Raw genomic sequence first — 26,884 nt, 5'->3', positions numbered from 1 at the left:
GGAGCAAAAAATTTGTTCCTACAACCAAATTTTGGAAGGAAATATGATGCTGGCCCTCAGGTGGGTGCTTGGCCCTCTCTGAAAGGCCCTGTCTCGTGGCGAGGCCAGAAACCGCCTGGTAGTTATGTCTGCAAGTGCAGCCACCAGTCCCACCACAAAGCTCGGGTAAAATGCAGGAAATACCTGGCATAGAAACTGCTTTATATGTGCATCCAATAATTATTCTGCCATTGCATGGGTCAGCCAAAAGCCTAAAGACAGGAATGTTTATCCACTCAAAAGTAATCTCCTGTCTTTACGCATACCAACACCGTCCTAGTGCCGCTACCGTAGCGCTGCTTTTGCCTGCTCCAGCCTGGAAGAAATGACTCAGGCCGACCGACTGTAGTGCCAGCTGAACATAGTGTATTAACCCGCACCAGTTAACTAGCACAAACTGGGTGCCCGTCCTGCACAAAACCACGCTCGTTTCCTCCACCCAGTGACGTGAAGATCCCGGGTGCCTCCTGCGGGAAATTCCCAGCCGGGCTGCGCCGCGCGGAGCGAGAGGAGGCGGGAGAGGAGAGGGCAGAGACGAGCCGGGACGGCGGCGCCTGCCCCTTCCGTCCCGCGAGCCGGCGAAAACGCTCCCCTCGGGCGGCGCGGCGGCAGGCCGGGCCCAGCCCGGGGGCGGCCCCGCAGGAGGCGCCCACGACAAAAGGGCTTCCCGGGGCGGCCGTGCCGCGGGGCACCGCCGGGCGCCGCGTCGACATGGAGCCCGCCAGCGAGACCCACGAGCTCAACGGGCTGGCGGAGGGCGCGCAGCCGGCGGCCGCCGAGCGGGTAGGGGGCAGCGGGGCGCGGCGCGGCGCGGCGCTCCCTCAGGGGCCGCGGCCGGGGAGGAGCGGGAGCGGAGCGCGGGCGCCCTCCCCGCGCGCGGCGAGCGGGACTGCGGCGGCGCGCGACGGCCGCGGCGAGCAACGGTCGCGGCGCGCGGCGAGCAACGGCTCCCCGCGCTGAGGGGAGGCGGCCGCCGGCGGGCAGCGCCTGCGGGAGCACGGTCCCGCGGCAGCCGGAACCGGCCGCCGTGTGCCCCGGGCTGCGCCTCGCCCGTGCCCTCCGGATCGCTAAAAACCCCGTTAGCCCCTGGCGTGGGGACTGCCCCGCGCAGGGAGCAGCGCGGGCGGCGGGGTGCCTCCCGCTCAGCCGGGCCTGGAGACCGCTGCCACCGCCGCGGTGACAGAGCTGCGGGTCTGGCCCCTCGGGGGGCCCCGAACAAGGGGCAGCTTCTGTTCACGTTAACTAGGGGCTGGAGGCTCAAGGAAATCCACACAGCAGAAAGATGAGTGCAAAAAGCAGATCAATTAAAGGGTTGGGGGCTATCTTCCTCCCCCCAAAACAGCAACGCAAATAAAAGAAAAAAAAAAAACTCATCTTTTTACTGCTCTGTGTAATCAAAACTTGACTAAAAAGATTATTCACTGGAAAGCATTTCATTCCGTACATGTAAAAGATGTTTTCCAACTGTGCCACTTATTTGAAGAGCTAAACTGGTGAAAGAGCATCTTTCATGTTGCTTTGGAAGAGGTTTAAACTAAACCTCAAAAAGCAGCTCTTATTCCAAGCTAGGACACTATCACACAGAAGCTGTTGTACTGAAACACCTCCTACATCACCAGCAAAACTTTATGGTTACAGGCAGACTGGCTTGATTGCGGAGTGGATCTGCCCTCCTCCCCTTCCTTCCTGACAAACCTTGCTGACATGAATTTCATACCAGGGGGACATCTGGTTTTAATAAATGTTGGAAAGTACCTAAGGAGAATCAAGGCTGGCATGCACAAGTCAAACTGAGGGGTTTCCTTAAAGCTACTGATTTCCCAGCAATCGTTAACGAAGGCAGAGTCTTGATTGCATCACGATTTCTAGAAACAGTTTGTTTTTTTTTTCTTTTTTAATCTTGGTCTGTCCTATGAATAGTTCTGTATTTTTTCTATTTTTCTTCATCTTCACTTGCGTACAATCATTGTTTCATTATATCTTTCCCAGAGAAACTATGCAAATCCTATGCAAATGTGTCACATAAAGAATAAGCAGTTGCACAATAGTTACCGCTTCAGAGGGCTTTCTAGACACTTCTTCATTTTCTAAGAGACATTAAAAAAATATATGTGTGGGGTGAAACAGATAGGGACAGGTTTCTGAAAATGAGTTTTTGAATGGTAGGTACCTTAAAAATCTGACTAAGTCCATAATTTACACAAACAAATGAACACCTCAGCTGAGCAGCCAGCTAAACCTGGAGAGGCCACAGATCTACAGGTGCCTTGATCTTTGGAACTGGAGTCCAAAGTGTCTGCTTTTAAGAATGTTCTCAAGCATCACAAGCCCTGATGAGCTTCGTATGCATCCTAGCACCTACCTTCTCCTTAACAGATTTTCCTGTGCCCACGGGAGTGGTACATTTTCTTCACAGAACACCTTTTAGGCTAGGTGATACAAAATGCAGATAAAACACCTTGTAGAAGCACATGAGTTAAAAAAACTACTTAAACCTGCTATACACTTCTGGATGAGTGGTCACACAGTAGTTTCATGTGGTTTATGTCAACTTTGTCATTAATTTGGATAAATTTTTACCAGCTGTCAAGCTTTTAGAAGCAAGGAATTCACAGCTTCAAATACTGGGTTGGCCTGGCACACCTCACTGACTAATAGGAATAATTGCTCTTGGCAGAAGCATCTGGCCCCCCTGTGCAAAGGATCTGTTCATGCAAGTGCAGATAGTAACTGTTTTTGCATGTTCCTGTATTTCCTGTGCTCATGATCCATATAGAAACAGTCTAGGTTTGCCACATTTTAAGATCTTGTGTAGTATTTCCATGCTAACTCTCTTCCAGCTGATATTCCCTGTTAAGGAACTATGAAAAGGGGAGCAAGAATTGAATAGTAGAAGAGAACAGCCATGAAATAGTTTGCTTCCACCATAGTGATGTTGTTGCTAAAAAATGAATAAGTTATCTTGCATTCATAAGTAGTTTTAGTAAAGGATGTGGAAGTTTCTTGGCAGCCTAGTACAAGTAGCAAATTTCAACTTTGTATGAATTTGAAATAATTTTACTCTATATAAAGTGAAATGGCATACTCCAAAGCATTACATATTTCAAATTGAAAATCCCACGTTGGCAGTAAGTCTTTCTTTAGAACACCTGGCATAAACAGTGCTTTAACAACGCGTAAGATAGGTAGCTTACAGTTACTTGTGAGAAAAGGTATTACAACACTAAACTGATGGAATAAGTAGTAGTTATGCAAGACAAAAACTTTGTACTAGAGAAAACTTCTATTTAAAATAATTGTACCAATAAGTTTCAAGTTCAAGTTATATCTTCATTTCACAAAGTTAGTCATTATTTGTGCTGATTATTTTTTTTAAGTCATTTATTTAGTAGACATATTCTAGCTTGGAAGTAGTATAGTTTTAGAATAGTGCTCTGCCGTGAGACAACACAACTGTACTTTTCCTTTCTTCCTGCTAGCTCTTTGAGCATTCAGGAATCACCAAAAGCTATCACATTTGCTACATAGTCATCCTGATATTTTCTGTTTTCCCTTGTGGAATGTGGCCTTTCTTATCTACAGGCTTTTAAAAGATGCTGGAAAACTGGGGTTGTCTATGAATGTAAACTGAGTTTTTTTATTATCTTGTTTTGTCACCTACAACCATACTATCTCAACATGCGATCACAGAATCTCTCACAAGCTAAGTAGCACTGTGTTAGGTTAGTGCTTGAATGTGGAGACCTCTCATCAAAAATGGAATTCTACATGAAATGTAATGGATGATTCAGTACCAGCTGTGGGTTTCCCCTACCCCAAGAGAGTGCTAAGCTTGACTTAGTGGTTTAATACATCGTCAGGGCAGAGGAGAAGAAATAAATGTTGCGTCTCCTGAGAAGGTATACAAAAGATCTAGTCGTCTGTTATAAAATAGGCATAGCTTAAAGTACTCTTCTTGGAAAAATATTTCTTTTCTTTGTATATTTTTTTTCCTATTTTTCTCAATTGGCAAGATTTTAGAGACAGAGGGGAAGACTTCATTTCTGGGTGGCTATATATTTATCCATTACATTTCCTACATGTAAGTGATGGAGATGCAGACAGAAATTCCACATCTATTGGGATCATTAAATGGCTGTATAAAGTTACCAGTTAAATTCTGCAACTATAGGACTAATCTTAGGGAAAACTAAAAATAAAATTGTGAAGTTGTGTTCTATTTTATTTCTACATTATTCCTTTTTGGCAGATCCTTCTCCTCTTTGATGTAACTGAAATTTTGTGCTTTGTTGAACATGAAATTACCACTACAGTTCTAGAAGATTTTGCCAAGCAATATTTTCCTTAAAGATGAATATTCTAGAAAACTTTCAAAATTACATTTTGAGCAAGAATTTTTTAGCATCTTGTTAATAGTTTTAATTAGACTGTTGCAAAACATAGTGAAGAACAGCTCACTATAAAATCAGTATGACTCAGTAACACAGCCTTATATTCCCTCATTATTACTAAGCATCTTTCCATTATTTTAATATTAGGGCCGCCCCTAAATACAAGAATTTTATGCAGCTTGCTGCATCACATTACAAACCTATCAGAGGTCATACTGATCAACAACTAGACCACAAAATTGTCCTATTTCACTTGGAATTAATGCTACTTAGATATTAAAAATGTCTGTAAGTTGCCATACAATTGCAGTAACCACTAATCTAAAATAGAAAGAAAACTGTATACAGAATTAGAACAAGCCAAAAATTATCATGACTGCATTTCAGAGTAAGTCTTTTTGGAGGTAAAGTACTTTTTGAGGAGGTAAAGAACCTTTCGACAGTTTAAGGAAGGTATCATTAGTCAGAAGCACAGTTCTTAGAAATCTCTTCTTGAATATGTAAATAATAACTAGTGTTCCTCCCCCAGTCATCCCATTTAAGTTATTGGTTTCCTGCATTTAGTAAAGGCATTTTGCTGCACAATGATTTAATGTTAGAATACCTTGAAGGTATTCAGTGTTAATACATATAAATTGATACTAAAATGAATATTTGTATTTTTGGGGAACCTAGATATGACGCTGAACCTGATATGCAGAGTATGTTGAGGTCTAGATTCTGCAATCACAGGTGGTATTAGCACTAGCTGCAATGGCAAGTTTACACAAATGAAAGCAACTCAGGCTGTACTTCTGGCTTACGCTTTGCACTTGCTGGTTTTCATGCATTGATTTAGGAAATTGGAAGTTCACCTTACTAACTCTAAAATATTGGAGTTTTAGTGTGATTTAAGACAACATAACTAGTCTTGTGCTACTATCAAAGCAGTTAATTTTGCTCACAAGAACAGCTATACTGAACTGAATGTTCATAATCAAATCTGACTCTTGGAAGTTTCAGGATCCTATTGGTTCAGATAATATTTGAATGTTTTACAGCTTTATTAGTTCTTGGGGTTTTTTTTTAAACCTTCTCTTTAGAAAAACATAGGATATAAGAAATTTAAGAACCTAAGTAAAGCACCTACAAGCATATGAAAAGGGATAAATTCTAAAAATTTGTGCTCAAAATACAAATGATTTCTTTCTTTTTGAATTTGTTCTGAGTGTGGAAGAAATGAACATCAACTAAGTTTATACGTGAATCCAAAACAGGCATCATTTTCAGTCGTGGTTTTTTCCTTTTTGACTTCCAAATGACCAGCGTATCAAACTGCCATTTTAGTTGACCTCTGCTGGCATACCAGTTAGTCTGTTAAGACATGTCAAATTTGACAAGAAGAACAAAATTCTTGGTCTTTTTTTCAGACTGTCAATACACTAATTTGTGACTACTTCAGTAGTCAATGGTGTTTGAAAAGTATTCTGTTCAAAAAGCCATGTAATTTTTCACAAGGAGTAACTTACTGCTGTAACACAAGGTAGAAGTCCTTACTATTACAAGTCACTGTATTTAGCAAGATACCTTATCATTTGTTTTTGAATCTCTCCAATTTCTGTGCTGTTGAATCATCAGGTGATAATCATCATTAGAAGTGATCTGTGAAACTCAACAGCTAAGGACTTTCACCTCAGTGCCTTTTTTTTTCTTTTTTAAGTGGAATTAATGGATCTTTCCTGTATTGTGAAGAGACTTACTTATTTTGGTGTTACTGTTATAATGACTACTAAAGCAAACAGTGACAAAGTCTGTACTAGTATAGTTGTCAATAAGACTATATATGGAATAAAATTCCACCCGGATATGAAAGAATAAACATTAGATTTGATCGTTAAGAAGCAAAAAAGCACCAGCTTCAGATGTAGCATCTTAGGTTTCTTCTTGCAAATTGCCCACAGTGCTTTAGGGAAGCAGGCAGACCCTGTTCCCTTGCAGAGACAGCGGCTGGTGCTGTCTCCAGGGACAGCCCTGTGTTGGTGTGGAAATGAGCTGTTCCACCAATGAGCCTCAGCCAGAGACACAGTGAGATGAGAAGGCTTTTGACTCCTCTCCTTTATATAACTGCATAGACTAGCATAGCAAATTGTTCCGCTCAGAGGTAACAATTTGGGAGAAGCATGCTGTTACAAAAAGGCAGATACTGCAGTTCCAGCTACACTTGTGCACTCTTGTGCACGCACACGTGGATGCACATACTGTCTGTCTTTCCTCAGTGACACCAGCTGTAGGGATCAGCTTGTCTATACCAGAAAACTTGAATACTGAAAGTGTAATTGGCTATTTTGTTTATTTTGAGACTGAAGCGCATCACAGGATTCCTCACTTGGCACAATGCATACCATACTCTTGCCAAATGGCCCGTGTAGTAAAAGCCTTAGTTTACATTAGTCAAAGAAGATCTCCAGCAGTTTCGTTTTCCCTAGTTGCATCACTACAGGTGATAATAATATAATCACTAGTTTGGTACAGAAGACTGCATGTATTGCTACATGTTTTGAATCCTTCTGTAACCATAAAGCCACATAACAAAATTCCCATATAATTTGTCGTACATGGCTGTCTTCAACCTGAGGATAAGGCAATAGCTCTTCTTTCACTGCCTGTCTGTGTATGGCTGTGTAACATGTAGTTTATTTTCCCCCGGAATGCTGCTGTAGTACTGACTGCATTTGTTTTAATACTTCTGGCAGTTGCCTCCAACTGTTCTTCCAGAAAGCAATGCTAATCTGCATTTTTATAGTTTTCCATCTTCACACAAGAAGCTCCGTTTCCTAACCAAGCAAATGAAAGTGACTGTTCCTGGAACATCCATGATTACAGCTTCTTTTTCCAACAGAAGACAGTATCTCAGGCCGAGAAAACGCTCTGTACAATTGAACCAGCACCTCTCTGTGTGCACAGATCTGCGTGCCTAGGTCCGATTGTGAACTGGTCTGCTTCCAGAAGTGCTAGCTGGAAGCTGCTTCTAACAGTTTAAAATGCCCTTTTCTTTTTTTTTCTTTTTTTTTTTTTTTTTTTTTTTAAGAATCTAAATATTTGGGACTATTAGATGAGTTGTGATGTCAGGTATAAGAAGTTTTGCTGTAGAAGCAATCAGTACCTTACTTTTAAAAGTTGTCTCTATTTACTGGAGTTCAGACATGGCTCAAAACCTTTGCTTCCACAACAGTTCAAACAATGCTCCACTATTCCTGTGTGCAGCTTAACCATATGGAAATAGAGGATTAGCAACCAGCAAGGTCCTAAAAATGCAGCACTGTATTTCCCCAGGAAAAGAAAAGGTCATATCCTGCTGTTTACACAGAAACTGCCTCACGTCATGTAGTCACAAATGTAGCTGAAAGGAAAATGTGGTCCAGTCTGTTTACTTTTTTGCGTAGTTCAGAGAAAAAAAAAGCCTCCTCAAATTTGCAGTCACATTCCTATGTCAAGTAAAAACAAAGAAACCAGTTGTCATATTTTAACTGCAGGATTAAAGGCTGAGTCACAGCTACCTATGGAATATTTGCCTGTGTTATGTATTACAGTCTCAGTCAGGAGAACTTTAAAATCAGTATCTTTGGCAGGAAGGTATTATTTAGCTACTAGACATAGAAAAAGACTTTCTCTATTATGAACTTACTGCAAAAGAGATTATATTATTTTCATATTCTACTAGAAATGGTCTCTCTTAATCCAATGCTCAGAAATGAAGTTCTACTATTATACACATCTAATGCACACTATATAATAATGCGATTTTTTTGACTGTACAATAAACAATGGAAAAATACTAGTTTGGATTTTTCTACTGAGTACTACCACCATATATTTCAGGCTTCTTTACATAACAAAATGAGTACATGTGTTTTTATGCTTATGGGGAATGGTATACGGTGTTTTTGTTTGGTTGGGTTTTGTTTGTTTAAAGAATCCAAATGCCATAGTTGTTTAATGGGAGGGAGGGCGAGGGCGCGGAGGCGAGGAGCTGCGGGGCAGACTCCAAAGCCCGTCACGCAGTGTTCTTTTGATTGTGGGATACAGACGAAGCCTCGCAAATACCTGGTTCTTCCGAGGGACCTCAGTGTTAGTTTCAGATCCGTTCACTTCCCGGCCGCCGAGCCTGAGCAAACAAGGCATCTGCATGAACGCAGGATTACACGGTTTCATTCTCTCTGTGGAAAAAAAAAAGTAGTCTGCTGCTGCCCCATGACATTTTTCTCTCTGGAAAATACTTTGATTGTGGCTGTTTTTCAGCATGTCTGGTGAAAATAGGTCAAGTTTCGTAGTTGGCTGCCTGGGAAAGAACTGCAAATGTATTTGCCATATGTATCAGTACCTGTCCTATTTAAAGGGACACTTGTAACTCTAGACAGAAGCTTTGCTTCAAAGCTTGGCTTTGGAGTTTGAAATTTGATGGTTATTAGTTTCACTGGAGAGAGGTAATTAGAGGGTATTTTCTGCCTTCGAATCAACCTTAAAAAAAGAGACTTTCCTCACAGTATTTTCTGGCAAGTATGAAGACATTTATACAGTAAAAGGTCTCTTAAGTCAGCTAGGACAAGTTAACTTTGTTATATGAGATAAAATTAAAATAAAATCTAGAAGTGAGAGGAGTGGGAATGAAGCTCCTCACCTGTTCAGAGAAACTGGTTAGGAAAGAAGGCTGCCTAGTCTTTCTTCATCTAAAAGTTAGGCAGCTAGCTCTAGCCTAGCCACCTACATCTAACCAGTTAAGAAATAGGAACCCCTGGGGGACAAGGCATCACATTACAAGACAGGTCACATGAATCATCATCAGGAAGTGCTCTTTTTATTCATCCCTCCAGGTTAGCTATACCTAGATACCTCTATTTGTGCCCTACTGTGTATGCGGCTGTGCCAAGCGTACTTGCTCAGCAGCTTAGTTCTGTTCCCTCCCACGCCGTTTGTTTCCTGGGGAATGCTCTCCAAAAAATCCACTGTTGGGAAAACAGAATGAGGAGTTACCCCTCTTCCTGGACAGAGCTTAGCAACAGCAGGTCATATGATGTTTAAACAGGAAAAACAGTTCTCTCTGCATGAACCTGGACAGTAGCATGGGAGAGTAAGAAGCAGGAGGAAGAGAGATCAATCAAAGCTTATATAGTAGTTAAATCCTGAGAGTTAGGTTCATGAGTAGTTAAATAACTATGTAGATTTGTGACAACATCCACATAGGGTGAATTTAATGTAGTGTAACACATGTATTTTAAATTATACCTTTAGGACCAAAATATTTACAACACTGTTTACTTGAGTATTTTACAGGGTTATTCCCCCCTCCCCCCAACTTTTCCCAGGGCAAACTTTTCAGATTTTCCAAGCATTTCTTCTCTTGATGTAAACATACTGACTGTAAGGAAAAAGTGTATCTACTAAATTCTAGTACAGATACTATTTACTGCTCCTTTATCAGATGGAGGGCAGTGGTAACAAGAAAGATGCACAGATAGAGCAACAGCAGTACTGAGGCTATTGGTATCATCACAGAAACCACTTAATGGGCTGAAAGTCATCTTTGGGTCACTACATCAATTAATATAGGAATATGAATAACCTTCTTGTCCCTCCCCTCCCAATTTTAGAGCAGAGTTTCACAGTGGTTTCAAAGAAATGGACCTATGAATATCAACCACTACGCAAATAAGAAGAGTGCTGCTGAGAGCATGTTGGACATAGCCCTGCTGATGGCCAATGCGTCCCAGCTGAAAGCCGTGATGGAGCAAGGACCTTCCTTTTCTTTCTACGTTCCACTGATCGTTCTTATCAGTGTATCACTCACACTGCAAGTTGCAGTGGGAGTGCTCCTGATATTCCTTGGTATGTAGAAATAGCAAGAACCATTGATGTTTATTTTTCTTGTAGGATGGAACTGGGTGTATGGATTCCCTCGTGTATTTGTTTTTAAGAAGTATTATATTTGAAAGTCTGTCTCAATATTGGTTAAGGTTCTCTCTGAAGATAACAGGAAATATTGCAATAAAAAAAGGACAGCTTTATGTGTAGTCTTCAGTTTTGATTAACTTCCTCATATTAATTTTAAGAGCATGAATATTTTTCTTTTCAAATGGTCTGAAGGAGGAAGGAACATGATGAAATACAGTAAAAGAAATATTAATAGGGCAGATGTGATCATGTGGCATGTCCAGTTTCATAATACTGTTTCTGGCAAGACTTGTTACCTAATCTTATGACAGAAATTTGCTGCATATCAGTATTAATACAAGTATTACTATAAGAATATATTGTCAACCTAGAATTGTCTTTAAAATGGAAAGTTGAAATGTTCATGTTGACATTGCATGTTGTCTTTGGTGAGTTTGTATTTCTGCAATTAAGTAAAGATTTGATAACATAGGCTTGACAGTCATTAAAAAAAATCTTATTTTTAAATTTAGGAAATCACACAGAATCACAGAATGGTTGAGGTTGGACGGGACCACTGTAGATCTAGTCCAACTCCCTGCTCAAGCACATGGTACAGGATCACAACCAGGCAGGTTTTGAACATCTTCAGAAAAGGAGACTCCACAATCTCTCTGGGCAACCTGTTCAAGTGCTCTGTCACCCTCATAGTAAAGACGTTTTCTCCCCCCATGTTCAGATGGAAATTCCTATGTTTCAATTTATGCCTGTTGCCTCTTATCCTGTCACTGGGCACTACTGAAAAGAGTCTGGCACCATCCTCTTTACACCCTCCCTTCAGATATCTGTAGACATTGATAAGATCCCCAGATCCCCTTGCCGTCTTCTTTTCTCCAGGCTACACAGGCCTAGCTCTCACAGCCTTTCCTCATACGAGAGGTTCCCTTCATCATCTTTGTAGCCCTATGCTGGACTCTCTCCAGTAGTTCCATGTCTCTCTTGTACTGGGGAGCCCAGAACTGGACGCAGTACTCGAGATGAGGCCTCACCAGGGCTGAGGAGAGGGGCAGGATCACCTCCCTCGACCTGCAGGCAACAGTCTTTCTAATGCACCCCAAGATACCATTGGCCTTCTTGGCCACAAGGTCACCTTGCTGGCTCACAGTCAACTTGTCACCCACCAGCACTCCCAGGTCCTTCTCTGCAGAGCTGCTCTCCAGAAGGTCAACCCCCAGCTTGTACTGGTGCCTAGGGTTATTTTTCCCTAGGTGCAGGACTCTGCACTTGCCCTCATTGAACCTCATGAGGTTCCTCTCTGCTCAACTCTTCAGCCTGCCCAGGTCTCTCTGAACAGCAGCACAGCCTTCTCGTGCATCAGCCACCCCTCCCAGTTTGGTATCATCATCAGCAAACTTGTTGGGGGTGCACTCTGTCCCTTCCTCCAGATCACTGATGAGTAAGTTGAACAAGACTGGACCCAGTACTGACTCCTACTGACACCACTAGCTGCAGGCCTCCTACTAGACTCTGAGCCACTGATTACAACCCTCTGGGCTTCTGAGCTCTGCCTTTCAGCCAGTTCTCAATCTACCTCACTGTCTGCTCATCTAACCCACACTTCTTGAGCTTGCCTGTGAGGATGTTGTGGGAGACAGTGTCCAAAGTGTTACTGAATTCAAGGCAGACAACATCCACTGCTCTGCCTTCATCTACCCAGCCAGTCATTCCATTATAGGAGGCTATCAGTTAGTTTAAACATGTTTTCACCTCGATGAATCCATACTGACTACTACTGATGACCTTCTTTTCTTCCGCATGCTTAGAGATGGCATCCAGGATGAGCTACTCCATCATCTTTCCAGGGAGGGAGGAGGTGGCTAACTGGCCTGTAGTTCCCTGAGTCCTCCTTCTTGCCCTTTTTGAAGACTGGAGTGACATTGGCTTTCTTCCACTCCTCAAGCACCTCTCCTGTTCTCCATGACCTTTCAAAATGGAGCATGGCCTAGCAATAACATCCACCAGCTCCCTCAGCAAGGGAGAAATTAACAACAAACAAGGAATTATTCAATGTAGCCCAAGTTTTTAGGTGAGAAGTGATAGAAGTGTACTGTTACAGCTGATTTTCAAACCTGTATTAAACAAACTTAAACTAAAAAGAAAGCAGCTTTAAAGAGACTGATGGATTAAAGGTGATGAGCTATTATGCAGTTGCTAGATAAAAGCAGATTTACATTCCCATCTGAAAAAAACAGACTTGTTGGTACAAGATCTCACTCTAAAAAACATACCAATATCCTATTCACATACTATTATTCAAAAAATATATATATATATGTATATATATAATATCAAAATAGTCCAATTAGCTTCCTGGGCCTGCAAATGAATTGTCTCAAATTCTAGTAAAACTTGTATTATGGTAATGCTATTTAGTTTCCTTGATCTATTAGTGATCACATGATCTTGAAACTTGTCATTAGGGAAAGCATTTCTACTTTCTACTAGAAAAAAACAATACCTTTAAAATATGTCAGAATTCATTTCAAGAGAATAAATTCAAATAAAAACAGGGGAGAAGGAAAGACAGGGTGCAGGGAACCAATTCCACAGTGCTCATTAAATGTGTCCAGAGCACCTACAGCAGAACTTTTGTCTTACCTGTTGAATTACAGGACGCATATGTTTTTGGAACTGTAATGCAGTATCTTTGCTTTTCTCAAAAATAGAGGTTTCATCATTCAGTATTAATATGCGCTGTAAGGCAGAAGAAACAACTTTTACTAAAAAAAAGTTATTTTTAATTGATATTACTAAATTAGTAGCACACTTATGTCCTGTACCAACTATAATAATGTTCGTTTGTTCTTAAGTAGAATATTGATTTAAGTAACTACAGAACGAGGCTAAATGCTATAAAAAACATCACTATGTATGTATGAATAACCAAAAATGGCCCAATAAAAACTGAGGAGAGTAGAGAGATAGCACTTCTGAAAATTCATGTTTTCCATTTTGGCATTAAATAGGTCTTTGATACTTCATTATCTTGACCTGCCTGGATCCCTTGCTCCCCCAACCTCCCTTATCCTAGGCAGGATTTAAAAGGAGACTGTTATTGCTTTTGCTAAGTTGCTAGGAGTCTGTGACATTGATTAGTAGATTCCCCTCCCCCCCCCCCCCGGCCAAAAAAAAAAAAAAAAAAAAAAAAAATCTGTATTATAACTTTGAAGAGGTTGTCAGAGATAGCCATGGAATCAGAGGGGGTGTTTAGCTTTTCAGCATCAGATGCACCCCATCATCCTCAGAAATAAATGAGGCCTTAACTGGTTGGAAACATCTGTGGATCAGTTCTTTTCTTACTGATACACAATCATCTATTCTCATAGCTTCTTTTCAAATCTTTCCATTTAAATTAATGACTACTATGATCTATCTTAAGCATATATTAAAAGAAAACTCTGGAAGAGGCTAGCCAGGGTTCACCTATGGCACTTACTGCATTATAGGTGCCACCACTGGCATCTTTGTTACTCTGTTGATGTTCATTTTTTGCAAAACTGAAAAACAGCTTTCTGTTCAAGGAGGAAGTTCCCAGGAAGCAAGGATACATTGTACTATTGATATGCAGCTGACCTCCAGCTTTTTCTTTCTTACGAAAGAGACAGAATATAGCTGTCTCTGCATCTCATACTGTTGGCATAAGGGCAAAATCCAGTTCCTGGCTCAAAACAGATTCCAGAGAAGGATTAGAGAAAGCAACCTGTTGATAATGAAGGATGTGAGGAGAGAGTGTTGGCATTATGGACAAGCCCCCCCCCATTTCTCGGTTGAAGGCATCTCCCTGTTGGTTGGGTGTTTATTAAAACAAACAAACAAACAAACAAAAAAAAAACTAAGCCTTTTTAGGTTCCTACTTCTTGTTGGGCAATAATTTCTCATTACTTGCTGACAATTGCTTTCCAATGCTCCTTTCTGCCAGACACTGCCAAAGTGGCTTTCACCTCCGTATATTCTATCTTCATCACGCAGAGTAACAAGAGTACCCCACAGTCCCAACAACTAAGTATATCTAAGATAAAGTTCTCAGATCACTTGGAAAATAACACAATTCATCAGGAGTTCTTCATGCACTCTGCAATCATCAGCTGTCTATTTGTAGTACTGAAAATGACAGAGCCTCCAGGTTGTAAGGATGTGCTGCTGGAGTGATTGGCTCTGAAACACGTTGTCTCGTTGAGCTCAAAGGTGCTAAAGGATATGAATGAAGATAAGGGCAACCCAGCAATAACTTGCTTTTCACAATGCAGATTTGTTAGTTTTTGCCTGCAGGAACAGTTTGCCTTTCTGTCCATTCAGAATAGACTACCACTTGTAAGATAACAAGAATCCAAATGGAAATCCATACTCTCAAGGCTTCAACCTTCATATATTCAAGACTGCATTTTTTTAAATGCTAAATTTTGAAAGAAAAATGGAAATCCAGTTTTTCCTTTAAACACTTTTATCCCAGGAGCTACTAGTTCTCATCTTTCCTAGTAGATATTAAAGGCATTTCCTGCAAAAGAGCTTTTTGCAGTATTCAACCCAACCTTTGGGCCTTGACAGGTATTTTAACCGTCATCTAAGATCCTTCTCCTCTCAGAGCATCCTGTCTCAGCCTATCGTTCCTGTGGTTCTCTTCTAGCTTTTCTAGAGGCTTCCTCCAGTTTTTATGGCTTATTTTGGGATAGCCCCCCAGAAAGCTTGTTTCTAACATACAAGACAGATTATACCTAACAAAGGAGATGCTCACACCTACTGGCAGACTTTTCTGTCTTTCTCAGTTACAACAATCTCCCAACTCTCATCAGCACCAGAAACTCTTGGATGTTCCCTCTCTTGGACTGGAGCAGCACCGGAACTCACCTAAAGAACTGCTATGCCCTGCCAACATTACCTGTGCAGAATGAGTAGTTTTTAAAAAATTTATCTGAAGTATTTTGAGGAAGATGTTCAGCAAGCTTTGTCTTTGGAGCTGATTTACTAATCTTAACTTCTTGTAAGAAGAAAAGATAGTGTCTTTATATATATTAAGGCAGCATGGAATGATAGTAATCTAATCCCACTGTAATAAAATACTTCAGGAAAATGTTCTTAAGAACATTTATTCCTAACAGCATCATCACCTTGAATACTATAATCATGAAGACAGGATTATTGCAATTCAACTTAAAAATTTAGAGCCCTGCCTAAATAGACAAGCAGTACTGGTTTCCTCTAACTGTTATTTGGAAGGAGCGACAGCTTTGAAAGTACCAGTTCTCCTTCAAATATGATTTATTTTAATACACAAAACATGTTAGCCCACTTTTGCTTTTTTGTGAATTAAGTCAAGCTAGTGTGAAATACTTCTTATATATTTTATTTATTCTGCTTCATTGACATAGAAGTATTAGAATTCTTGGTACCATTAGGATGCTAACATGCACATAGCTCCAAATGTTTTACAGATGTGCATTTTCAGGGTTAAGTATTGCTGAGCCTTATTTTTTTTCATGCCAGCATAGCTGTGCAATGGCTTATGCAGTTCAAGTAGTCTCAATACTATTCTTCAGTGCTTTGGCTGCCTGTGACATCTCAATACACTGCTTCAGCAAGCAGGACATGGACCAGGTGCCCAGAACTCCTTTAAACCAAAACAGCATTAGAGTTTCTAGTTAGGGCCCCCAAGTGAGCCTGGTTTTTACTACTTCAGCATCATGAACACGTTTGCCACCACTTCTACTTAACTGATTCAAAGAGCAAGTTGTGGTTCTGTGGTAAGTTCTGCAGCATTGATGAGGTCATTACGTTAAGAATAAATAAGAAAGTTTATCTTACACAGCAGAGTTGTAAGCTACACATCTATATATGTACCTATCAGAAGCAGCTCAAATTTTTTACTTATGCTGCTGCAAGAACTTCTTTGGTATAAACTTTCTTCCACATAGCCTTTACATGCACACAAGCTCCAGTGATCTGTACATCTAAGAACTACGTGTCTTAAAGATACCAAAATTGATCTCTTATCAAGATATCTCACTAGCATTAGTTCCAGCAGCTTCAGAGGAATTTAGTACAGGCTCCAAGTTGCAAAGCCCTTACTATAGAAGAAAATAGGCAGAAAAGAAATCCATGCCAAGCAAGCACTCCTAAACTTCTTACATGTGCTAAAGTACATGTTTTAGTCTTTCATCAAGTCTAATATGAGCCTAATGCAACTCACTTATGTTTTCATAAGACCTAGAATCAAAGCTTAAACTAAATTAATATCTCCCTTGTGTGTTCCTCCTTCACTCCCATTAGCAGTTCAGCTGAAGAAGAACTACAAGAAACAAAAGAAAATGTTTACACAGCTAATGGTTTCTGTAAAAATGACTGCAGCTGTACTGCTTTGAAATCTTCCATTAAACAGATGTAATACCCTTGCTTTCTAAAAATGGTATCAGTACAAAAGCTGTACCAAGCAGGGAGTACAGCTAGGGAATGGCACAAGTACAGAAATCCAGCATAGATAAAGAGATACGGCTATCTGGCAAGAACCCGTAACATTTTAACTGTAGTAAGTTGAACTTCATCCCATACTCTCAGGGCTTCAACCTTCATGTATTCAAGACTGAATTTTTTTAAATGCTTAAATTTTGAAAGAAAACCGACATCTAACCAACCTAGCTTTCTGGAGACCTAGAAAACTGAATATTTCTACTAATGTTTATGTACCCACTATTTATTTGCATGCTCATCCATAGTAAATACAAATGCTAGCAGGCTGCTTGTGACTGAAGGTCTTTTCCCTAACACTTTTGCTGACACTGTAGAATCTAACTTCCCTTTTAAGTATGACTAATACAAATAGCTTAGTGTAAGAGAAGTTGTTGAACTACATGAATAAGGTACTTTTATTCTGGATTTTGAAATACACATATAATTAAAGCTTCCCCCCCTTTCTCTTTTGAAGTAAAAAATGACCTTAACAACCCTGCAAAACACAGTAAGCTGGATTTCCTCAACAACCTTGCAACTGGACTAGTATTCATTATAGTAGTTGTGAATATTTTTATCACTGCCTTTGGAGTGCAGAAGCCAGTGGCCGAGTCAGCTTCAAGACACTAAGTACAAGGTGAGTATGGTTTCCCTGCACCATAAGATAGTAGGATGTAGCATACAAGCATGCAGTGCCCACTAAGGCATAACTTTAATGAGCTTATCTATACAGTTCTTGACTTCATAGATAAATGAATTTTCTTTAGACTGCTACAAAAGCAGAAGCTGCTAGGAACTATTAAGTTATTACACAGCAGTTTTGTAAATGCAGAGTTCAGAAGCTGATGACAGCCTCTTGGTTTGTCAGTGGCCCCTTGCACATTTCAGGTATAGGAAACAAAGATTATCATTCAGGGATACCCACATCTTTCGCTCAGTGTTGACAAATCCAGAAAGGGGAAATAATACTGTTTTGCTTCCTCCACAAGTCTCTCTCTCTCTCTCTTTTTTTTTTTTTTTTTTTTTTTTTTTTTAAGTCTGTAATGTACTGCATCCAGTCTGTTATGAACACTGAAAATTTAATCTTTATCCAGATAACTACTAGGCCCATGGAGCTTCATGAACACAGTGTGGCTTTTCAGCCACCCCAAGTTGGAGGATTTTCCCTTTGTGGGAGGCTTAGCTCACAAAGATTGTACTATCTCTTTATTTGATAAATGTGGTCTTTTAGACCGGTATTATTTTCCTCCACCTGCATTTTAAAAATTACTATTTACTTAAACAGAAGGATAAATACAGGAATGGTGAGAATCAAAAACAGGTATCTTCCAAGCATCATAGCTCTGCAGAACAATTTGAGAGGAGATAAACCTAAAATGCAGGCTTGTAGCCTAAGGAGCAGGTCATTGCTGTGGTCCAAAATTTGCCTTTAAGACAACGCTGCTGAGTCTGTATGTGCCAGCATTGCTCTGGCTCTTCAAATCTCAGATCACCTTCAGAAGACCTGATAAAAAAGGAATTACTTAGCTTTCCTAACAAGCTACAGTACACTAGCTACTACACAGACAGTCTTATCTGAGTTAACTTCCAGATGAAGTCGTCTCACAAAATTTTACATATTACAGAAATCAGTTCAAGATCTTGAACAGAGAAACTTTCAGAGTTTATTTTGCTTGCTTTAACAGTGCTAGAGATTGAAGAGCAACTTGATTTTTATAGAAGTTACTTCATTAAAAAGAACAAACAGGGCATCTAATCTGAAGAGGAACAGTGCAGCAGAAATCAATAAACTGAAAGCAGGCATTAGTCTATTAGGACTCTAAAGAGGTGGTGGGGGGAAATCAGTGCAACAAGCTACTGGGGAAATGAAAAAATGAATTTCATTTCTTTCTGGGGGGGCCTGTTTTAACTGAATAAAAGTTTCGATGCAGTAAGATAGGCAAATGCCTGCAGTGTACAGACCTGTGAAATTCTGGCAGTGAAACAAAAATATATCGGTATCTTCTAGCCATGTTCTCTACAAATAAACTAATATATTTTCATTTTTAACAGTAAAGAACAGACTCTGAGGGATTATCAAAATTACAGGTGAAGCATTTGTCTCAGCAGTACCTATAAAAAACAATACGGAGACACTAACTGAACAAAATTGCATTGGCATAGAGACCAAGAGAACTGAATGAAGAATTATTACAATTTGAGCTCTCTCTACAGGAAAATATGCACAATAGCCACGAACAGACACAAGATTCTGATATAAGCTTCAGAAGTTTCAGATAATTTTGAACTCTGGACAAGGTGGCATTTCAGAATCCCAACCACTGCTCTTTTTGATATAGAGAAAGAAAAGCTTAAGACAGAAGAAAAAAGAGTTTTGATTATCACACCAATGTATCCTGAGGAGAGAAGACAACTTGATGATTCAATCAAGCCAGTTAGTTCCCTGGAGAGTATAATATAACAGTCTATTCACAAGCAAGCTAATAACCAGAAAGCAGGTATCATACAGTAGGAGAGAACTGAGGCCAAGAGGCATGAAATGCAACTCCCTGCTCTTACTCTGGCGAGTAACTTCTCTTCTCGTTGGCCTGTTGGGCTATTACATGGGCGAGCTCACCTAGCGTCGGATGCCATAATAAAAATGCAATGCCACAATAAAGGACAAAAAATAGCTGATTTGTACAACTTCAGGTAGAGGAAAGACAGAAGGCTATTTAAAGCAAGTTCACATCTGTACAAAACAGTATGTCTTGCAAAAACAAACAGCATGTTCCTCATATGCACAGTTTCCTAATAAAGCAGCTGAATGCGCTGCCTAGAACCTGTGTCTTTTTAATCTAGACTTGTTAAATTTGGAAGTTCTGAATGTCTTTGATCATTAAACCTATACTTTGCTCATTTGTACATACCACCTGTGCTAGAAATATCTGTCCATAACAATTATCTGAATAGAATTTGAAAAGTCAGTCTTTTTTGCATTGAGCTTCAGCAAAAATGCGGCCCCTGCTGGCCAAGTGACAATTCCATATTAAAAAATCTGTAAAAGGAACCAGTCTGTTCAAGGATCAGTAATCTTCTTAAAGCCCTGAGAAAAGCGAGTGGCCAAGTGACAATTCCATATTAAAAAATCTGTAAAAGGAACCAGTCTGTTCAAGGATCAGTAATCTTCTTAAAGCCCTGAGAAAAGCGAGTGGCCATTTTCCAGCTTCACAGTGCACACTTTTCCAAAAAGAACTTAATTTCTGCTTTAAGGGAAATCTCTTATTTACTGTAATTGCTGAATCACTAACTTCAATATCTTTGTTTTGCATTTCAGAGATCTGAAGTATTCATTTTCCTCTAGATGCCATTTGCACTTGAACTGGTAACACTTGGACACAATAAAAATAATCAGAAGGAGCTGGACACGGAACAGTTTCCCCAAGTTTCTGTCAACAGACATTTGTGTGCCTACAGCTTTGCAAGGTGTTAATATTTCAACCTTCTGGCATCTAATGAATGGTTCATTTTGACCCACTGACTTGACTTTTCTGGATTCTGTGATTTCAACTTTTATATGAACTAGTTGTTTTTCAGATAAGTAGTATAAATTCAAACAGGTAAAAATCAACTGATGGTATCTACTTCAGACTTCCAGGCTTGCCATTTTCTGCGCCTCTTGTTTTCTGCAGCAATTTGACATTTCCAATGTGGCAAGAAACTTCAGGCCCTCAGCTCTGGCATGGTCACGTTGTCCTTAATTTCACTCGGTTGGCACCTAGCCTGTGGTATTGCACAGCACAGCAGTGGTTTTCCTGCGCACTGCACCAAGATAGCTCTGCCTTGTTTTCTGTCCCTCTCCCGGTTCCTCTCTTCAACTAAAGCAAAGATAAGAAATAGAAACAGTAGACCAGCTTTGCTCACAGACAGTCATTTGTTCTGCTTCTTTGTCTCTGGACCACCATCAAAGCTTCCCTGTCCTTCATGCACTGACTCACAAATAACCTCAGCACTCGGTTTTTTCCTCTTAACTGGTAAACTCCATCTTCCATGCAATATTCATAGTTCTGGAAAGCCTGTTAAAACTATCACCATTTCAAGGCCCAACTGGAAAACTAGGGGGCACAGAACGAACTTTGCTTTCAAAACTGGTGAGAAGGGCCTGACAGCAGTTCAAATGGCAAATGAAAGGTTCATCCTTCTGTAGCCTATTTTCCTCTTCTTAACACTGACTTCTGCAGTTGTCTTACACTCAGGAGTTATGGCTAATATCTTCATTAATTTATATAGATAGATACAGAGATATAGATATCTTCATAGATTCTTTATAGAGTCTTACCTGCTGGCTCAGGGACTGACACTTTCTCTAAATACACTGTTGCTAGCAACAACAGAAGCATTTCAGCCTTTTTATTTCCAAACTATCTGCTATCAAAAAAAAAGTCATAGTTTTCTAGAGTGCACTTACTTGTAGATAAAAATTTGTACTAATACATTTCCTTATTTTAAAATATTTCTTCCTTGTACATACTAACACAAATTGACTAACACTGTGCAAGTGTCTCATCTCATTTACACTTTCTGATAACATTGCTCTCCATATCTTTATTTACTTCTCTCATACAAGATTAATTAACAGAAAACAAGTCTGAAACTTGTGCAATTAATTTAAGGCATAGGCAACATTTTTTAATTTTGTATTTAACCTTTTAATGCTTGCTTTCCAACTTAACATATGTTTTTCAGTATCTGACAAACAATAGTTTTAATTGTGTGTTGTACAGTTTTAAACATACTACAAAACAGCTACTGGATGAGGTACTCTGGACAAGTGCTTTTATTTTTTTTTAAACAAACCAGTGAATTGTTGAAGGCCTATTCATCCATACTTGTGTTATGGCAGTTTCAATGCTCTACAGCAGTGAATTGACTGGTCAACTAGCAGTGCTGGAAACCTTAAGATTTTCTTCCCTTCTCAAAAATAGATGACTGTAAGCAGAGCCATTCCAAGCATAAAAATTGTGTGGCTCCATGTCAGACAACGATCTTGGTAAGATCCTTGACTGTACCACCTTTGTTGTGTCAGCTTTTTACATACTGGGATTATTTGCCATGTCTGCGCATCTGACTTTGCCTGCATTAGGCTGAGAAATTCCCTCATCTGTTTCACTTTCCATTTCTCTTTCAGTGCTTTGTACACCCTCCCTCAGTTCCTTTCCTGTTTTGCTCTCCTTAAGTTTTTCAGGTCACTCAAGTGAACAAGCTGTTTCAATAGTTTTCTCCCCTCAGAAATATAATCACTATTCCTATATTGTTGTCCAGCAGAAGCTACCAAGGCTTATGTGTTCCATCTCCCTGTTACTTAGGCTGTAGCAAAGGAAAAGAGCTAACTTGAGCCAGAAAACTAGGGTATGAAACATCAGGTAATGACGTATCTGCTGCAGATTCGAATGGACTTTGAGATGTAGCTTGAAGACGTTCTTAGCTACGTGGATCTGCACTAAGGGATAGGTGCCTGTTCTCCTGAGGTCTGCCAGAGCCAGGCTCGGGACAACAAGAGCTTGAATCCCACATCCCCGCTGCCTCCTGACCACCTGAAACCGTGACAGCAGCATCACAGCAGCAATACTCACGACTTCCAGAGACCTGGTTGCTACTGTCTACTCTAACCACATGAAAGACTGATCCTAAAGCCATCCATCTGGCTAGAAGAACATACTGTTCAACGCACATCTGAATGTCTTTATTTAAATAGAGAAGATACTGGTTTATTACAGTATTTTTTATTGTGATTAAATAAAATTTGCAAAACATCTTCAGACATGCAATCTGTGCCTTAAGTCTCTGAAACCTTCAGAGATCATACATTTTTTATCAGACAAAAGCATCTACAAGTTGGTTTCTAGTATAAAAGAATAATAATGTGCTTAAATTATTTAAATCAGGTGTTTTTCTTAAAAATCTAGTGAATATCTTCTACCAGCAGCAAACAAATGCATCATTTTAAGTAGTTCTTTAGTTTTTCCATGCTTTTCCAGAGTTCTTGGTTCTAGGCAAACATTTCACTTACTTACAAACAAGTCATCAATAATGAAGCAAGATGAATTTTTACTAGCCATCTCAGGAACCAGTTCATACCAGGACATCTGTTTACTTCCATTTCATAAGCTGCTGAGCAATGTAATTACACGCATTGCTCTGGTTGTTTTTTAGTGCCTTCAGCATCTAGAACTGTCTTCACTGAACTTTCAGCTTAGTTTTATTTACTTACAGTTTCACTAAACATAGTTGTTGTCATCTGCTTAAGTATGTCTTCTAAAACTAGTCACTAGCTGAAGTTATTCTCCTGCTGAATATTACTATAAAAACAGACTGAACTGAAAAGAGTAATCAGGATTACTGTCTTCCCTTCAACTATCACTCAGATGGTTTCGGTTGCTCATTTTAGTTTTTCTAACAAAGCCTTTCTCCTGTTTTCTGCCATGCCTTCCTGCAAGTCATACAGAGCCCTGCCAAACACACGTCAGCGTATGCACTGGTGGACTGGGGCATACCTCCCTCCAGCCAGGAGGGCCAGTGCTCTGCTTTCATCCTACTGGTCCTGGATGCTGTGCTGCTCCCATGTCCTACAGGAAAGGTCTGCAATCTCTTTGTTAACAACAGCCATAAGAAATGTTTTCAATATCATTTGAATATTTGCAGGAGAGTAATCTGAAAAGCAATGGTACCCAAACACTATATAAATTCAGGTTATTCTTTAGGTTACCAGGAATGCTGCCATTTCAAATTATGTGGTTCAGTAAATGCTACACGTGATACCAATTTATGCAGCACTTTACTGCATACTTTGGCAAAAGCAAAAAACAAACAAAAAAAATCCTTGCACATTATCAAAAGCTAGTCATTGTGCTACGGTGTAATTCTGTCAAGCCACAGCAGAACAGGCTCTGCTGAGAGCATGCTGACTTCCTGCAGGCTAGTAGAACACCTACAAGAGAACTGATGCTGTGTTTTCCATATGTATAACTCATATCTCAGGTTACTTGCACACATTCTTTGAATATAAATCCTCAGATCTCCCATAAGATCTGAGATGGAGTAGGACATATTAGAAGTACAGAGACTGAAAAGCAGCAGAGCCTCTTTTTCCTTATGTTACTTGCATACAGGGATAAATAGCATTGCTGCTAAATGACAGTATTTGGTTTTTAAATAAGTGATTTACAGATTGTATAAATTAAAACATCAAAATGTGAAGAGTGAAGCCTTCTATATTTGCATAGCCAATCACACAGACCCCACACTTCTATTAAGAAATTAAAAAAAAAATAGTAATCCAAGAGTTTGCAAATAATTCAATACAGGCCTCCTATGTTGTTTATAGAGAAATGATCTAGCGGAACAGACAGTAGTTCCATTTAATTCTTCAGAAAAAGAAATCAGCATTATCCATATTAAAGCAATACCCAGAAAAAGATACTGCAGAAGAACAGCATTGATATCACATTTCCCTTAGAGTAGGCCGGGAAACAACTGGCACCCCAGATATCACCAGATGGTAATTATTTGAAGATTATTAGCTTCCAGCAGCAATAGCTGTGACTAACAGCACTTAAATATACATAAATCCCTCCCTTGAATTATTCAACTTCAAGCATCTGCTCACACCCTCTGTGCGAATATAAGGTTTTTCCTTTGCACACCTGCCAGATCACCAGGTGTTTGAGTGACTGCAGCACAGAAACATAGACTGGACTGCAGCAATATTCCAGGAAGAGCTAATATTTGGATGGATGCTTGTCTCCAATTGCTCAGATATGCTGGCACCAGGGTGTTCATAACCAGCATCCTTCTCCCCTTCCTTCCGGACCCCCCTCCCACAGGGGCTGAAGAGCAGCTCTCACTGACTGAGCGTTGCTCTAGGCCTATGCCCTTCTCATTATGTTTTCATGGCTTTTAATGGGTGTTCAGCACTTCCCATACACAGCAGAGCTTCTGGAGTTGTGTCCCTGCAATAATAAGTGTTCTTGCTCAGGATTATGTTTGTTATTACTTACAGCCCTCTGGCTGTTATCTTACCTTCTGCTTGTTGCTATGGAAGTTCACACATTGCAAAGACTGCAAAGTTGCTATGTTACCACACAAATCCCACCCTGAGGAACTACCCTGGAGAGCAGGGCACAGATTTTGGAAAAGAGTTTACATGGTGCTGAAAACCAGCTTGCATTCTCATTTGTGAAATAAGAGTTCAGCATTTCATTCTGGTTCTAGAAATTTTCACATACAACTTCACAGCACAGCATGGTCAAGAGACCCCTCAGAAAAAAAAAAAAAAAAAAAGGACAAGCAAGACCCACCTTTGGGCTACAAATAAGCAAATAAGCTAAAGCTAAATAACCACTTTGGAGCACACGGAAGATGAGAAAGTTCACTGTGCCCCCAAGCTCCCTGACTTCATCCGAACACGCGAGAAGCAGGCTCTGCCCCGGGCTCTGAGGGGGAGCAGGGCAGTTCGGCCATGGCAGAGGAGCAGCCCTTGCTGTGCTCAGTCGGGAGGTGGCCAAGAGCTTCCCATTGCAGCAGCAAGGGGAGGCAGAGTTACCCTCCACCACCCTGATGCTTCTCCTTCTCGGTATGGGACGTATTTTAATGCCTTACTTCCCACGCGCACACTGCTTGGTCCCATGCACTGAAGAAGGAAAGCAATAATAATAAAGAGAAACCCTTTCAGGAGAAGAGCGCTCTGCCCGCACGGTTAATGCCAAAGCAGGTCCAATAGCTGAAAACTGAAGTAGGAAACAGCACCGATGGCGACTTGCTGGAAGCTCTCAGTTCAGCGGCCAGCTCAGGGCCGCTAGGCAGCTCGTGGCACGAACCAGAGCACAGAACTAGCACAGCACTTACTTACTTTTATTAAAGTAACAGAGCTAAAGAGCTAACACGGCCTCCTACCTGCTCCCCCTCCCCACAGCTCCGTGGGCAGAGACCTACCTCACGGAGGGAAGGAGGCAGGCAGCCCACGGTGCCCATCTTGCCTCGCCGGCCGCGCACCTCCACACCTCAGCTTCTCGTGGGGTGCCAAAAGCCAGAGCTGCTGCCTGCCCACAGGCAAAAAAGGGTGTTTAGGCCTTTTCCTTCTAGGGGAGGACTCCCACAGCCCTCTTCCACCCTGAGCCACCTCCTTTTTATTGCTGCCCCCACCCCACCTGCCGGCCCCCGCCCAGCCGCTGCCCACCAGGGCGGTCCCAGTGCAGCTGGGGCTCATGAAGGGCAGGGTGAGAAGGGCAGGAAGGGCACATCCCTGCCGTGCCGCACCATGCTGCAGCCTCCGCAGTGTTTGCAGGTGGTGGGCGAGCCCCTGGCAGCGCTGCAGCTCAGCCTCCGTGAGCGCGTTTCTGAGAAGCAAGTGTGGCCTTTCACTGGTTGGTGCACATTTATGCATCGCATGTAGGGTCCTGCCACGCATCCGGACCTAACTGTGGATTCTGGTTTTTCCCTAAGCAGGAAAACATGTGAGGGTAGTGGGTGGTGGGGTTCGAGTTGGTTTCCCATGAAATGCGTTTTGAAATTGCTGCTCCCGGGACATCGCGGTTAAGTGGTGCTCTGTGCAGCAGCTAATGCTGGTAACGAACGGGGGTCGGGTTACCCCTTGCTGTAAGCGGGAGCACGGGTGGGTGGGAAGGCACCTCCTGGCTCTGCAGCCTCTGTATCTGTATTGTGAGGAGAAACGGGAGAATCAGGCGCTGAGCTGTGCCGGCCAGGAGCAGTCGTTGGTGCTGACACCTGTGAACCTGGGAAGTTTCCCTTGCTCCACGCTAGGACGAGCCTCGCGACAGAACTGTTGGCGTGAAGAGGTCAGCGTTTTGCCTCTTCTCCCGCTCCAAAAAAGACTAGAATCTCCTCTGGCCTTGGCAAAAATCTTCCCCAACATCTTTATTAAAAGCAATATTAAATGCGCGGAGAAAGGTGTTAGTCCAGGGAATTAACATCCCGAGGTAGCCACGTGGCTCTGAGGAAGCGATGAGAGAGGCTGCGTGTGGCGCACCCGCGGGGCCCGCAGGGCCTGG

At 41.2% G+C, this 26,884-nt stretch overlaps 1 protein-coding gene across 2 annotated transcripts; it reads left to right on the top strand.

The window, feature by feature from the left end:
• Positions 1-516: 516 nt before the first annotated feature.
• NINJ1 (ninjurin 1) lies at positions 517-22,638 on the top strand. Of its 2 annotated transcripts, none has more exons than XM_062585588.1 (4): positions 517-822; positions 10,058-10,292; positions 17,314-17,475; positions 18,891-19,398. In XM_062585588.1, exons 1-3 carry the CDS (start codon positions 751-753, stop codon positions 17,466-17,468), a joined length of 462 nt encoding a protein of 153 aa, XP_062441572.1. In that variant the 5' UTR covers positions 517-750; the 3' UTR covers positions 17,469-17,475; positions 18,891-19,398. The 2 variants fall into 2 exon arrangements, with proteins under 2 accessions (XP_062441572.1, XP_062441571.1); XM_062585587.1 differs by lacking the exon at positions 18,891-19,398 and adding an exon at positions 20,155-22,638 and having other exon boundaries at positions 518-822.
• Positions 22,639-26,884: the final 4,246 nt, after the last annotated feature.

The sequence above is a fragment of the Rhea pennata genome, chromosome 12, assembly GCF_028389875.1.
Source record: "Rhea pennata isolate bPtePen1 chromosome 12, bPtePen1.pri, whole genome shotgun sequence".
NCBI lineage: Eukaryota > Metazoa > Chordata > Aves > Rheiformes > Rheidae > Rhea > Rhea pennata.
This window is presented reverse-complemented; position numbering and strand designations above follow the sequence as displayed.